General features: G+C 36.5%; 1 protein-coding gene across 3 annotated transcripts in view; it reads left to right on the top strand.

The window, feature by feature from the left end:
* The window catches only part of ATP9B (ATPase phospholipid transporting 9B (putative)), a 176513-nt gene that overhangs the window by 140663 nt on the left and 19986 nt on the right, over positions 1–15864 (top strand). For all 3 annotated transcript variants that reach the window (XM_075083873.1, XM_075083875.1, XM_075083874.1), the window contains 3 exons: positions 3331–3579; positions 13518–13679; positions 15070–15162. In XM_075083873.1, coding sequence (XP_074939974.1) covers positions 3331–3579; positions 13518–13679; positions 15070–15162 — 504 coding nt within the window. The remainder of the gene's footprint in view (positions 1–3330; positions 3580–13517; positions 13680–15069; positions 15163–15864) is intronic.

Genomic DNA, 15864 nt, shown 5'->3' with positions numbered 1-15864 from the left:
TCCTGCCAAATCATTTAAGAGTAAGCTATTCATTACTGAGACTACAAATTACAAGTAAGTGTCCAGAACAAGACAAACAGTAATTATATCTTTGAAGATATTCATCAAGAATAGACATTGAAAAGCTACATTAATTGGTATAACCAAAAAGTAAAAAAAAAAGTTGTTAAAATAAAATTTATAAAGGCATATCTAGAAAGTGTTCTTAAAAAAAAAATTATGATTGCAAACAGCATAAAACTGGGGGCAGGGGAGAAAATTGAAAACTCCATATTGCTTGAGAGTGAAGTGTTCCTGTGATATATGAGAGTGCTTGGTCTGGAAAGTGTACAGAGGATTCTGGCTACCTGTCTGTGGGTCAGTTGTGGGATGAAGGAGGAAGATAGAATTCTGCAAGCATCACTTGCATCCCCCATGTACCTAAACTATTTAGGTGCTTTCTGCAACCCTTTCTAATCAACTGATTCTACTCTGAGATTAGAAAGGATTTTTTACTATATTTTTTACTTACATTTTTTGAAACAGAAAAGAAAAAAATTGACAGAAGAGGAAATAAATGATGGTTTAACTAATATTTCCATATGTTGCATACAGTACGATAATAAAAGTTTATATAAAAGTTCTTTTCCATGCTTAATTTGGATACACAAGCATGACTGGCTGACCTAGTTAAGTTTGTAGACTGACCTCCTTGTCTGTGTCCCCATTTTCTCTTCTAAAAGAATTGTAGGATCAACAATTGATTTGAATCTTGAGTTGTGCTGTGTTTTGAACTATGGCTCCCTTCTCATTTGCTTAAAATAAAAATTAAAAAGTAGCTGTTTGACACCACACTGGACTCAGTCAATATAGTGTCGCTTTGGGGAAGAGAGGCAGGAGGGAAATCAGTTAATAAGCAGTGTATGTTCTAAATTTTTAGTCTGCAACTTATATTATTTCCCATCTAAACAGATCAACAAATCCACTCCTTTTCTTTGGATAAATCTGTTTCAGCTTAATTCTGAGCAGGTCTAGCCACGAATAGTGACTGAGATGCAATAATATGCCTTATGTAAACGAGATCTGGAGCACTTTTACCTAAAGATCAGCAGTCTAAATTTGGTTCAGAATGGCTTACTGAAAGTAATTGCTACCTGACTATGTTCATAATGATCACACAAACATAGTTTTGTTATAATGGGTAGTTTGGGTATTCATGGTAACAACGGTAGCAATAAATAGCACTAGCTGACAGTCTTGAGCTGGCACACCTAGGTCTGACAGAGTCTGACGACTAAGCACCAGTCTTCTAGAGAAGGCATATTCATTAACACTGTTTTCATATTTTGTGGTTAAATATGCTGAGAAGAATTGCTTGATTCCTGAAATTCTTACTTGCTTAAAGCTTTTACTAGTTTGCTGTAAAACTTAATGAGTGGTACCCATGGTTAATTAAGTTTTTAATAACTGTAACATACTTGGCACTGAAATTTTTAGAAGAAATGTGAGGGAAGCTTTTTTTCCTCAATTGTGGGAAAAGATTTCCCAAAATTAGGTTTGCTGTTAGAAGATGATGAAAAGAATGTTCCTTCTTGGAACTTCCTTTTTTCCAGCTTTATATAACACTACTTGTTGTTTAAATAATGGTTTAATTATGCATGTGTTGGTAGCAACTCTTTAAAACAGAAAAATGAAGGAGTCTCAGTAACAAAACAAGCAACTATTAAACAAGTGTTTCAATCTGAAAAAGTATGGTGAGGTTTTTATTTAATCTATGATAATAGAAGCTGCCAGTTAGCTAGGCAGTGGTTCTTGTGTGACATTGATTTTATCCCTTGTTTGTGTTCTGTTTTATTATTACAGTGGACCTACTAGACTATTGTCATCTTAATGTAACACACAAATCTATTATAACCTGATTATATTTCCCCACTGGAAGCATTTTGTGATAGAGGGCATAATCTTTAATGGAATTTGTGTGAAATTAAATTATACAAGCATCAATAAACATAACATAATTCAGAAGGAGTAAATCAGCTTAATTTATTTGCGGCTGTAATGGCATCAGCGTTAGCAGAATGCAAATGCAGAAGTTTAAAGCAGTAGCTGAAAAGCAGTGCCAGATGAGCAGAAAGTTAAACCCTTTATTAGACAACACTGTAATTTGATGGGCAGAATGTTCACGGTTCAGCAGATTGCAGTCAGGAGGAAAAAAAAGCGTGATTTCTGGAGAGGTTTTCTGAGTTACCCTGGAGTGAACAGAAGAGCCTTTGCTAGTACTGTTGATATATTTAATGTGCTGACTTAAAAAAATTTTTAAAAACCACCAACAAATAAACCCAAAAGACACACACAACCCCCCCCAACCCCAAAAAACAATAAAACCCAAACCCGCTTATTTTCAACTCATTATAAACGTATAGTACTTTCTCTTAAAAGATTAATTCAGTCATGTGCTTGGACATTTCTGAAGGATAACTTAAAGTAGTTCTAGTTTAGTGGTTATGTAACAGTAATGTGATCTTGAAATATATGTAAAATTATTATTTTGCATTATTATTTTATTAGCTATTGCATTCTTGTAAGGACAAAAATTTCAGCCTGCAGCAAATGCATGCAAACTGCATTAGTTCACAAGTAAGATAGAAATCGTGTAGGTTATAAATTAAATCAGCACTATTTGTATTTTAATGACCCTAATATTTATACTTAACAGTGATAGTTGCTTTTGTTCTTTTGTTCCATACCAGTGTGGTGGTCTTTAAAATACAGAGATTTAGGTGAAGATTTAAAAGAAAGATTACTTTTAATTTAAAGGCATTGGAGTTTCCAACTGCCTAATGTACACAGGTGATAAAGAGACTGAAGAACAACAACAAAAAGCCACCACCCTTGAAATTTTGTTTTGGTGTTTCTGAATTCATTCAGTTGGTTGGTGACTTAAATACAGTTCATAGAATGTAAAGGATATTAAAGGACTATTGTGACATATCACCGAAAAAGGTAAATTCTGAAGTGAGGAAGCAGGGTTTTCTGCAGAATCCAGTCAGCCTATTCACTCCTTTTACTGCATACTTGTTTTAATTTCACATTTTTCAATTGTCTGTTACTGAAATCTGACTACAAATGCAAGGTGACAAACCCACAGTTATGTATCAGTTCTACAGAAAAATAGATGAGGGTTTTTATGAATCCCAAACTGAGTTAACAGTAGGTTATGTAAAATAAATGGTTACTATCCTTATCGGGTACGGCCTTTGTAAAGGGAGCAGTCGGATATACATATTAGTATTCAGGTTTTGTTTCCATTATTGAACTTTGTTTTACTATTCATTGTGTTGGGTCTCAAAGGTGCACTCTCAGAATAGTGGAAACAGTACAAGTTCAACACCATCTAGGAAACCTCAGTCATCTGCACCCAAAGTCCGCAAGAGTGTCAGCAGTCGGATACACGAAGCAGTGAAGGCCATAGCACTGTGTCACAATGTGACCCCGGTATATGAATCCCGGGCTGGTGTGTCTGGAGAAACAGAGTATGCAGAGGTGGATCAGGACTTCAGCGATGAAAATCGAACTTACCAGGCTTCCAGCCCTGATGAGGTTAGTACCCAAGGGTGAAAAGTTAATATCTTGTAAAGAATGGGATAAGCTAAGTTAAAAAGAGCAGAACTGTGAAAGAAGGGTGTTTTGGACTGGGTTTTCCTTAAGATTAGCAGTAATCTGGTTTTATTTCCTCTACAGCTGTAGGAGAGATCTGGTGTTTCTTGGTTACATAAGTGTTTTCAGTTATTTGACTAAAAGGTCTGTGAAGTCAGTGGTTTGGGATCAATACTGTGTTGAGTATTGCAATTGAAGTTGTTAGGTGTATTCTCAAAACATTAATCCGTGTATGAATCATAGCATGTACATGCAAAAGGGAATATGAAACTGCTTTGGGTGATGGACAACCAGGTACATTAGCTAGAGACACTACCAGTAAGTGGAATGTTTAGATTCTTAACAGGAAAAAAAAAAAAAGAGCCCAAACCTCAAATACTCCTGTAGAAAAGTTTTTGAGCTTCAAACCATAGCAGCTTCATAATCTTCAGGGTTCAGCCAAAACTGCATCAAGTGTAGCACAAATGTAAAACCCCATTTAAATGAAAAAATGCATTTGACTTCCATTGAAATCCAAATTTTAAACAAATCCCACTGCTTTCAGTGGATTTGAGTTATTTTTCTGAATAACCCTGTTTTAGGGCCTAAACTGATTGCCCAAAATTCCATTTAAAAAGATATTAGAAGAGGGGGCAAAGCTCAAGTTTCAGGATACTGCAAAGTAAGCATAAAAAATAATTATAGCCCTTTCATCTTATAAAATGGACTTGATACAGTAGAATAGAGAAATAGAGCATTTTGAGGTTGGCTCACCTCTGAAAGTGAGCAGATTGAGAGGCATCTCTGTTTTAAAGAAATTCTAGCAGTGTCTGCAACTTGGATGTGCTGTTGGTGGTGTAGCCACGGTTGCTAAGTCATAACCAAAACAAGATTGTTCTAATATGTGAAGAAGGGAGTGTGTATCTGAAAGCCTGTATATTTTTCTAGCTATCCAAGTTGACCTAATACAAGATAGTATTTCTTCTACAAATCTCACCTTGCCACAGCATAGCCTATTATTCTTGGTATATGTTTGGTTTACACGTCTAATATGCCACCATATGTAATACTAACAAAACTTTAGCAATTCAAACTGCAAGCGGTAATTGCTAAAAGTAACAAGTCTATAGCACGTATTTTTAGGAATCCAAGAAATAAAATCAGGTCTGTCTTCATGTAGTATTGAATTAGCAGGCATTACATGCATTTCAGATGCTATAACCAGTTTGTAGTGTCAAAGGATTGTAGAATATAAAGAAGTGGCTGATTCTCAGTGATTAAAAAGTGGCAGTCAGAACATTTTTTAAGAATAAACTCTAAGCAGGACTCAGCTCTTTGGCTTAAATCAATAATCCATAGTACTGTATGTGGTGTTATATAGTGGGGATTGATCAGCATTATGAATTGAGAATACTGGAAGTGCATTTGTTGATGCCAGAGATACAGTGTAAATATAGTTTGTTAGTGTAGCTGTATGATGCTTGATTTGTACTATGCACATGTGTACAGATTTTCATATGCATGTATATTCATATTTGCTAAATAGATAATTTAATGAGCCTGTGAGGTATTACTAAAATATAATGAAAGACTGCATGAACCAGTATCTACCTATGAAGATGTGATGACAGCTGTGGATTAAGTAAACATTCTGCTTTGACAGCCAACGGTCTTACTAAATCAGGTGGAGAGATGTGCAATTGAGAGAGACTCTGAGTTTTTTCTCACACTTGCTCTTCTCTCCCTGTGGGCTTTTGTATATTCCTTCAGCTGTTTGGAACCTAAGATTATTACCGTAAAGAGCAATTCTCCTCCCATATTTGCTAAAGGAAACAGCTGTAAGACTTAAGAATTATGCAAGTGGTGCCCTGGGAAGGCAGTAGGGAGTTTGACCTTGGAAAGAGGAAAGGAAAGTTGATAAACTGCTAATACAACAGATCTGGGACGCAGGGTGGAAAGGGAAGTGGAAGAGAAAATCAGCAACAAAGAAACCGTTAGTGCTTCAAGGAAGAGAAAGCACAGGTACCCTTTTAATAATGATTTTTTTTAATCATCTCATACATTCAAACTATATGACAGTGAAATGAAAAACTTACATTTTAGAACAGGCAGCATGAAATTTTGTTTCTCAGAGATAATGCTTGAAACACTACTAAAACTATTATATTGAACAAATATGCTTTAATATAATGAGAAATTGATGCTAAATGGACTCTTACAAAAAGATGAAGCTACAAAAACATTTAAACAGCATAAAAATTGCAGCATGACAGCAAAAAGCCGAAGAGTTGAAAGACTAGCAGGTCTTTATCATAATTTTTTAAAGAGTTCTATTGATGCAATGTTTGCAAATCACTGGAGCCTAAGGAAAATAATGTAAATGGTTCATTATTTAGCTTATTGAACTTTCCTGCAGTTAGGTTGACGGATGATGCCAATGTTTCCCAATCACCAAAGTACCATTTTAAAAGCATTTTTTATTGAATAAAGTGCTTTGAATATTGCACCCTGGAGCTTTATTTAGGGAAATGGTTCAATTGATGTTTTCTGTTTAACCTCAGCACTGACCTATCACAACATATTTGGTTAATAAGCAACATTATCATTTAATAGACTTAACCAGTTTTATGCATTGTACTTTCTCAACATTACAATTCTGTTCTCTTAGATTCTGTTTATGTATCTGGCTTGATTGCAGTCTTTTGAAAGATGATGTTATTTTCACAGTTGTCTGTTGCATTATGTAGTGTTGCATGATATCGCCGTAGCATATAACCAGCAGAGAACAATGTGTAAGTATAAACTATTCTTCCATGTAGGGAAGTGTAAGCAGCAGTTTAGTAATACTTTGACACTCTATACACTTACAGAATTGGCTGAGGAATTAATTTGAGATTCTTCACATCTGTGTGTGTATGTGTGCATCCATATACAGATAAAATATAACCATAACAAAGTATGCACATTTAGAAGTAGGGACATTAATCATAAAAGATGTATTTATCTATTGTTAGAGTAACCTGAGATAAGTAACTGATTTTGTATTCATAATGTGAACCCTACTTATGCCAGGCTCTTTGTTTCTTATGATAAGTGATCAATATTTCATTTTCTCTGAAAGAGTGGAAAGTTTCATTTGTCTGTCACTTGTCCTCTACAGCTGTAGCATAGCAAACAATAAACATTCACTGAGAACTTGCTGAAAAAAAATGAAAACTGCTCCTACTTGCCCATCATAGGTGTGGGTTCAGCTCATCTGTAGAAAGCCAGCTACCTTAATGTAATGAACAATCATAAAAGGATATAAGCCAAGTAGGTAAAGCAATGGAGTTCAAAGGTCACAGACCCAAGCAATTCAGGGGCATGCTATGAACAGGAGCCTTTGAAGACCTTTGCTCCCCTTGGTCAGAAAAGATTGATCAGTCGCGATTTTTAATGGCTGCTTACTCTCATAAACCAGCTATTTATTGGTTATGCTTTGTTCTGCACTGTTATATTCTCAAGCATTTCTAATTCCAGGATTTTGAATATTTAAATACTACCGTAAAGTGTGGTCAGTTATTTAATTCCAACGTTTCTGTCCAGAGACAACAGAGTTGCTAAAATAAATTACAAGGATACAAAGCCAATCATTTGAAAACAGACAGGGAAATTATATGCCCTTAGTGAAGCAGCTTTTGTGTTTACAAAAGTGAAGCTGTAATGTATGAGACATGTTGTATTGTTTAATTCATTTTATTGTGTGTGCTTATTGAAGCAAGACTAATTGTGTTGTTTTGTCAATGTATTGTGAAAAGCAAATCACTCAGCATAAAACCATCACTTTCATGACCTTCGAGACCCACAAAGAATAACTACTCCATAGCTTGTCTTGAATATTGATCGTCAGTTTTTTCACATGATCAAACTGTATTTTTAAGTTAATAATTTTATTTTAATTATGAAGCTTCTTGATGAAGTGATGGACTGCAAATGTTAGTTATCAAATCGTTGTTTATAAATACAAACAAACCAGTGCTGATTGGAAACATATGTGGGTGGTTGTTGAACAATCCAAATTGAAACTGTTGGGAACACTCAGGCAGTGGGAAAAAGTAGTCTCACTGCTTCTTCCCTGTTTCCAAACCAATAGCCTTACCTTCAGGATACTACACATGTAACCTCTGTCTACCTTACATGGCAACCTGATTTTGAAAGTAGATCCTATCATCTGAAGTGAAGATATTCTTAAATACTCTACAATAAATGAAGGTTGGTTAGATGAGAATTCTTCTAAGCAGCACAACTAGCTTACAAAATTTCCATCCCTAGTCCTTCTTTTACACCCTACAAATTGCTCCCTCATATACTCCAAACCCTTCAAAGCCTTTATTTGTATGGGTCATTTTTTTCAGTTTAAGTGGTCAGGTTCATAGCATGGCTCCAGAAAAGCTGTCAGCACAGCTGGGGTGGAACTCCCAAACTGCTGGATGGCGTGGAAAAGAACCTGCCGCGAGGCAGTGGATCTTTTTCTTAAACTGATGTTAGCTCAAAAGGGAATATTTTATGTTGAAAGTGACAATTAACTGGTCATGAAGTGTTTTGAGCAACGCTTTGTAAATACTGAGCAGTTAGATATTTCTGCTAGGGAGCAGCAATGGCAGGCTGGCCAGGAAAAGGAAAACAGGAGCTGAGCATGAATGACAGCCAGCCAACTAGAGGCAGTGGCCTCAGTGATGAGGTATACAGCCCCACAATATCCAGGCAAGGTGAAAAGAGCATGTCCCATGATGGAAACCAGAGACAGTCAAGAGTATAGATTGTTGTACAGGTCAGTGGTGATGAGGCATGTCTGAATTCAAACCATGAAGTGCAATCGTTAAGTCAGGATCAGGTCCCAAGGCAGTAACCAGCATTAGCCACAGTCTGGTGATTGCAAGGAAGGCTCATGGCAGTGAGGCAGGTCCAAAGCCAGGAGCTCGTGTCTGCCTATCAGGGCCAGGTCGGCAGGGTACACGGCCAAGTGTGGGCATAGCTGCAACATGACTGCAATGTAGCTCTCACAGGACTAAGCATGAACCAGGTGAAAGGGGGAGGGCAGCCTCCATGGAGGCTTCTTCAAGTTGTTTCTTCATCACAGCTCTTAACAGTGAGCTGGTCTTGAACACAGCTGGTTAAACTCCTAGGAAGGAGGGTGTGCTCAGGGCCTTGACAGTTTCAGTCCAAACAGTGTTTTGAATATTTTTTTCATAGAAATACATTGCTATTCTGTCTTGGTTGATAAAAGGTTATGTTTGAGCCAAGTAAGTATCCAGTCACTGTTCCAATTTACCCAAGCTAGGAGTGGGCTGGGTTGTTGAGCTTCTTTATTTCACTTCTGCTTTCTCTCTCAAAATATTCTATTATAAAAAACAACAAAATTAGTGGATTAGGTGCCTAAGAATGAGCTAGGTTCCAAACAGCCCAGAATTCAAAGGGAGCAGTAGTAGTATGATGGTTTGTATGTTCCGTTCCTGACTGATGTAGTGTCTAAAGCAAGCAAAACCAGCCTTAGGGTATTTTTTTGGTCTTCTGCCAAGCAGTAACAGCCTTTTGGGATTGATCCAGTAACTGAAGGTCTTCAGGATTCAGCAGGATGCCTCAGATACCTCACTTTGTGGATTTATAACCCTGTGTGCCCAAAGGCAAGGCAAGTTTCACTTTTTCAAGTGACCATATCAGATTTTCTTTAACTGGGATTTCGTGCCACCATGCTCCCAAGATGACAGGTAACTAGAGGTAGTTACGTTTTCCACAGAGTAAAGGGACTCAGTGTTGCAGTTCCCCAAACTGAAAATTAGTAAGACAGCTGGGTGATAAGTGATATTTCCTGTTGGTCCAGAGGAAGCTAAGGAAGATGTTAATCTGAGAGGAATGAGAGTGCCCTTCCTTGTGTAAGTTATTCACCCTCACAGGGAAAGGTCAGGGGAATTCAGAGGTGGACTTTGAGTTGGGCTATGTAAGGAACAGTCCTGTACAAACTGATTAAATGGCCTAAAGCCCTCTAACACCACTCCAGAGAGAAGCAAACTGCTGTTATTTGATAGGGCAGGGAGGTACTTAACTCTTTCATCTGCAGAGTTGAAAAACAAAGTTATGGCTGTTCCTTTAAATGCTTTCTATGAACAATCTGTTTCATCTTACATGTTGGCCTTAACTTTGACTATTGACTGATGTGCTTAGATATTTGTAATCTTTTCTGACACATAATTATTTTCATTGGGGTTATTAAATGGGAGTCGTAGGCTAATAGGACTTATTGCAGAAGACATTTTCTCCTTAGGGAAAAAAGCAATGTTGGCACCATAGTTGAAAACAAAAAATAATTTATAATGTAATTAGTTTACGATAAAATTAAATATACCAAGGTTTTTATGGCCTATCAGTTTACATGTTTTCTAAAGTTTTTAAAAATTGTTGATTAGTATTTATTTTAGGTTAAAATCAGTCTAATGTTCTAATTAAATATGCAGTTCTGAATCCACAACAGGAATAATGGTTTTGGGTTTTCTTTTGTGCTTATTGTGGTGTTTATGCAGTCCTTTCATTTTCCTGCCTCTAGCAGGCTTAGGTTTTGTGACTGATAAAATAGGTAGCTGTATCATTGTCACTTAACAGCCTTGTCTACTCTATGGAACTTTCTAGAAACTACCTAATGTTTTTATAAACTGCTTGTTTTGATTTAGTTCGGTAAATGACCATTTCTAAACAAATGGGATTATTATGTCCCCAAAACATGGAATTCATGTACAGGGCTGCCGTGGTCTGTCACAACAGTGCTTCTGAAGTCTCCCCTCTTCATGACCCTCTCAAGGAACAGATGTTCTTCAGGCAACTGAGCTAGACACACCGTCCTGCTCCGAGAAGCTGCTTCCACCTACTGAGCTGGTACTGCTGTAGGTTGCATTGTGGGTTGCACACTTGAGTTTTGAGAGAGTTTCCTTATGAAGTCTCTGAATTTGACTTTGAATGGAAATCTGTGCTGTGTTAATTGAAGAGTTTGATATTTGGGGCTGTGAACTATGGGAGCTCTGAGGGTTGGGTGGCCTCTAGTGGAGAGACTCTGCTGACCAAGGCAACAAGAGCTCAACAGTGGGCAGATGGTAAATAGAAATATCTGAAAGATTTTGGGTAAGAAACACTAAACAAGGGGTGTTTCTCAGTAGCTTTTGTCAGATCTGTTGCACTTCTGTTTCATAATACAAGTATTTGCTACCTTCATTCCTACTTTGGAAGTTGCTCTTTGACCTTGTCATGCAAGAGGTGGATAGCTCTCTTTACCCTTTGGATTGCTACTGAGGAGGAGGACAACTAGCTAGGAGGTTAGAAACCACAGAAGCGCTCTTTGACTCCACCTACGTTACCTGTCCTGGGAACACTGCACAGTTAGTGGGTTCAGGTGCATGCCTGTGTGTCAGTACTGGGAGGACCCTACACCTACCGATGTACTTATGTCTCCCAGGCAGCCAGTTGGCATAGAAGGGAAGGTAGGTGATAAGCCAGGCAAGATCCACAAAATATTCAGATAATTCCCTAACCTGCATTCAGGAAACTTAACACATTTCATCTGCTCATGTTAGGAAATTAATGGTTATTGGCAAATAAATATTATAATGGATTTTTTTTTAAAGCAAAATGGTAGCATCACCAGCAAAGACTTTTGTTTGTCCAACCTTTGATTGCTTCATCTGACTCCATCCAATATGTCAAGCTCTGTAGAAGCCACAGCTGCTGCGGTTACCTGCCATTCTAGGGATTATTGATGTATGCATACTGGATTGCAAGATCATTTTAATGTAAGGCTTCAGAAACATGTTGAAGAGAACTTGTACTTGTAGAGGGGAAACCTCAAGAAGAGAGGCTTAACTAAGAATCCTTTTTCTGAATTCTGTATAACCAGCCATTCAGCATATATTCATTTGTTAAGATTTATAATTTAGATTTTCATGCAATTTGTGAAATATTTTTTTTTAAGTTTGTATATTTACAAGCTTCAGATATGTAATGGTAAGGTCTGGCTATGTTTTTCTGGATGCTGTTAAGGTCTAGCTGCTCTGATTTGTTCTGAATGACGAGAGTCCAACTTAATGTCTTGCTCTCAAGTTTTTTCAGTTTCCTTTTAGGCATCTATTTGACTCTTGAGCCTTATTGACTATTTCTGCTATGGTATTTGCACTGATCAATTTAAAAGAAAAAAAAAACTATATGCAGTTGTGTGTAGACCAGGTATAAGAATCCAAAATGACTGTGCTGCAGAATGCTAATTCAAATGGTAGGTGAAGCCAAGCATAAACGAAATAATAAACAGATGTGAGTCACCAAATATAGAACACTTTAGTCCTAGCTGCAAAGGGACACAAATGAGATGATAGGGTATTAGTAGAAAGATGCAATTTACAGGTCAGAATGTAATAGTAACCTTTCACTGTGAAAATTGAAAATTAACCTTGGGAGTATTGGATCATTTACAGCTTATATGGTACTTTTATCAAAGAAGAAAAATCTTCAAAAAGATTTCCGGTGATTTTTGAGATTTTAAAATGGTGGTTTTCCAAAGTGTGTTGTTTTCTCTTCTGTAGCTGCGTATCACTGTATTTTCATTTGGTGATGCCTACACAGATTGCACTACTAGAGTGGTTTCCTAGGGGTTCACACAAATTTTTTTCCCAATTTTAAATTTTTATAGAAGCTACGGTGACTTACTTGCTTAGGGTGAAATTCTTAATAAGCATTAGTCATGTCTGTTGAACTTATCTGGAGATTTTACTACTTGCATGTCATTTATAAGACTACTTGATTTTTTTTTTTTGTCTTACCTGAGATGAGTAGCAGAGGCAGGCTCCATAAAAATCAAGTGAACTTCATTATAATTACTTTTCTATTAATTTAAACGTGTGGTTTCCAATAATGATTAGCATTTGGAAAAACAAAAATATAATTGAGGAGGAGAATTTTTGTATCGGAAATTTCCCATTCAGATATGGCTTGTATATAAACTAACAGTAAAGCAGTTTTCCTAAAGCATTAATTTTTTTGAGGAATAAAGCACACGGTGGTGGTGATAGAAAAATATCTAGTGCATTATTTAAAGCATAACAAAGAAGAAAGTAAAAGCTAGATGTCATGCACTTTAAAGCAGCAAAATAAAATAAAAATCTCTAATGCATGCATTTAAGATGCCATTTAGTGGTGTAGCTAATAGTGATTATTGTATAAGGCAGCATTTCTGGATTTGTAAAAGGGACTTTCACGAGTGTGTTGTGGGATGCATATCGTAAGCTTGGTTTCCATCTCATTTGGAATGGTAAGAACACAATTATATTATTGTTGAAACAAAGTAGTAAAATGATGCAAGTGAACAAAGTAAGCTAGAAATAAGATCTTTTGCTTATCTATTTACTATATATTACAGTGTCTCAACTTGCATGTAACTGTGGATCTAATAAAATGTTTTGTAGGGAAATACTCCCAAAATCATCTACGTACATAGGTGGTGTTGGTACAGAAATTGTATCCTGGTTTTGCATAATTTCTACTGGCTGTCCTTTAAGTATTGTTGAATATGTATCTGGGAGTTTTATTAGAACTGTTGCTTCTGAACAATATATTCTAAATAACTCCTTTGCAGGAATAAGTTCAAATAAGTTTTTGTAGTCTTCATAAGAATTTTTGTAAGCTTTCTGAAGGAAAATACTTGTTTGATGTATTAAGATTTTGTACTCGGTCTACTGCTATTCAGGGTTTTTTTTTCCTAGATTCTTGGAAGAGTTTAGACTTTTACCCTAGCAACAGTTGTTTGGCTTTAGCCTAGTTTATATAACAGTATAATAGACCTTTCACACTTAAACATGTCTCTTTTTTTCCTTTTTTTTTCTTTCTTTTAGGTAGCTCTGGTGCAGTGGACAGAGAGTGTCGGTCTCACTCTAGTTAACAGGGATCTGACCTCAATGCAGCTGAAGACCCCTGGTGGACACATTCTGACGTACTATATTCTGCAGATCTTTCCCTTCACTTCTGAGAGCAAGCGCATGGGGATCATAGTTAGGGTAATTTTGAGGGTGTTCTGGGTGTTGGTTTTTATTTCTCAAAAAATGTTTTTACTCAATGTTTATTTTTATAAAATTTAATAGAAACTTGTCCTTCAGGGAATGCATTTCACAAGATTTTCAAGTGGAAAGTCTACTGTTGACACAGGGGCATATGAAATGCTAGGCAAGCAACTGTAGAAAAATATAGTTAACCTGATGTTGCCGAGAGCTTTGTAAAGGACAGACTCTTACACGGGAGCACATTCATTTCACTACTTCATGCTTGGCCTCTGATGCTGCAAGTTGCCTTTTAAGCCTTTGTTTTTCATTTTCCATTTGTTTCTTTCATACAAAATATGTTGTTTCTTCAAGGGATAAATTAACGGCTGAAATTTCTTACAATAGTAGTTAGTATCTTTCTGTACTACTAGTGCTGCTGCTTTTCCAGGCGCATATTGGTACCTGAGCTGATGTGCATACACAGCACAGCCCACAGGGTCTAAGTTGTTGTCTAGATGCCCAGTTGGGAGCATAGTAACGATCATTAAAACCTCAGGTGAAAGTAAGCCACACCATGCTGAAAGGAAGGTTTAAACCTATGCAAATGTTAAGTCATCCCTGCTACATACTTCTGCCCCCTACCTAAAATCAGACACTGTAGCAGAACGGCACCAGACAACATTGTTAGATGGTTAGATCAGGGCCAAGTCCCAGTTAAATAGGTGTCAGATCATCCCATTTTTTATTTGCCAGTGATGACAAGCCAGGTGTACCATCAGCCTTAGGCAAGGATATTTCAGGCAGAATATGTGCATGCTCAGGTCTGGAGAGACCTTGGCAAATCTGTGTTTCATTAGGTGAGGTTGGCACCAAGAGCCTGTTTAACAGTGACCTGTTCAGAGATTTGTATTTTCCTGCATGTGAATTCTTTAAATACATGCAATGACTGTTTCATCATTAAAACATCTGTAGCAAGCATTTACACCAAGTTATTTGTAAATTTTTACTTACTTAGGTATTTCAAAGATACTTTCTGTTGTGGGTTAGATAGTATACGCCACCAAAGAAACAAAACAGTAGTTAGAGGGGGTGTAACAGTGATATTTTAAAATTTAGATGGGCAGTTTTGGGATGTTGAGAATCTGTTACTCGCATTGACTTAGGTTATAACTGATCCTCTTATATGAGAAAGTAGGGAGTATGCATCTCAACTGAATCAGAGATGTCATCAGAAGTAGTAACATCAAGTAATAAAAATTACCCACCTCTTGGCAAGGTACTTCATCTCTTATAAATTATAATCCATTGACAACTTCAAAAGATAGTTATGATAGTTATGTTATTGGTAGGTAATTGTTTTGACTGTATAAACATATTTCGCCCCCCCCTTTCTTTTGTAACATTTTAGGATGAATCTTCAGGAGAAATTACATTTTACATGAAAGGTGCAGATGTTGCAATGTCCACTATTGTACAGTACAATGATTGGTTAGAAGAAGAGGTAAGAAACAAAATAAAATTTTTTAAAAATTAAAATTCTCTTAAAAATTAAAAATTTTAAATAAAAATATCAGGTATTATTGGAACAGGTTTAACAGAGAACCTGAGCCAATGCAGTAATGGGTTTTGAAGTTCAATTACATATATCCTGAATGGGTTTTAAGGGATTAGAATTCTTTCCAATTCTTGAATAACCCACAGATAAAGCAAAGCTGGTAGTTGTAGCAGAACATATTCCTACTTAAAAAAAGGAAATTTATTTTCATTGACTGACCTTTCATATAAGACCTAATTACTTCTGAGAAGTATTCTGCTATAAACCTCTTTATCCTGAAATGCCCTTGTTTTATCAAATTCTACAGTGAGGTATGATTATGAATTACAACATTTAATAAGGGTTGCAGCCAAATTGAAATAGGGGTTTTTGCCACGTTTATTAAATTTAATATAAAATAACTAGTGACTGAATTTCAAAACTGATAATGTTTTTCACTGTGTGGCTCTAGTAGGTACCAGTGCTTGTCTTATTTTGACCCTACGTACAGACAATATGTTAATACAATGATTACACCATGTATGTTCATAATGGTATTGGCAATATGAATCAATATCCGCTGCAGGGCAGTTTGATTTATTCAGGGACATGAATAAATTAAACTCCCTCAAGACCTAGCAAAATGTCATAAAAATTACTTTTGGCGAT

Source organism: Phalacrocorax aristotelis, chromosome 2, assembly GCF_949628215.1.
Source record: "Phalacrocorax aristotelis chromosome 2, bGulAri2.1, whole genome shotgun sequence".
In the NCBI taxonomy this organism is placed as follows: Eukaryota; Metazoa; Chordata; class Aves; order Suliformes; family Phalacrocoracidae; genus Phalacrocorax; species Phalacrocorax aristotelis.
The sequence above is the reverse complement of the archived record's forward strand: the minus strand, read 5'-3'. Positions and strand labels throughout refer to the sequence as shown.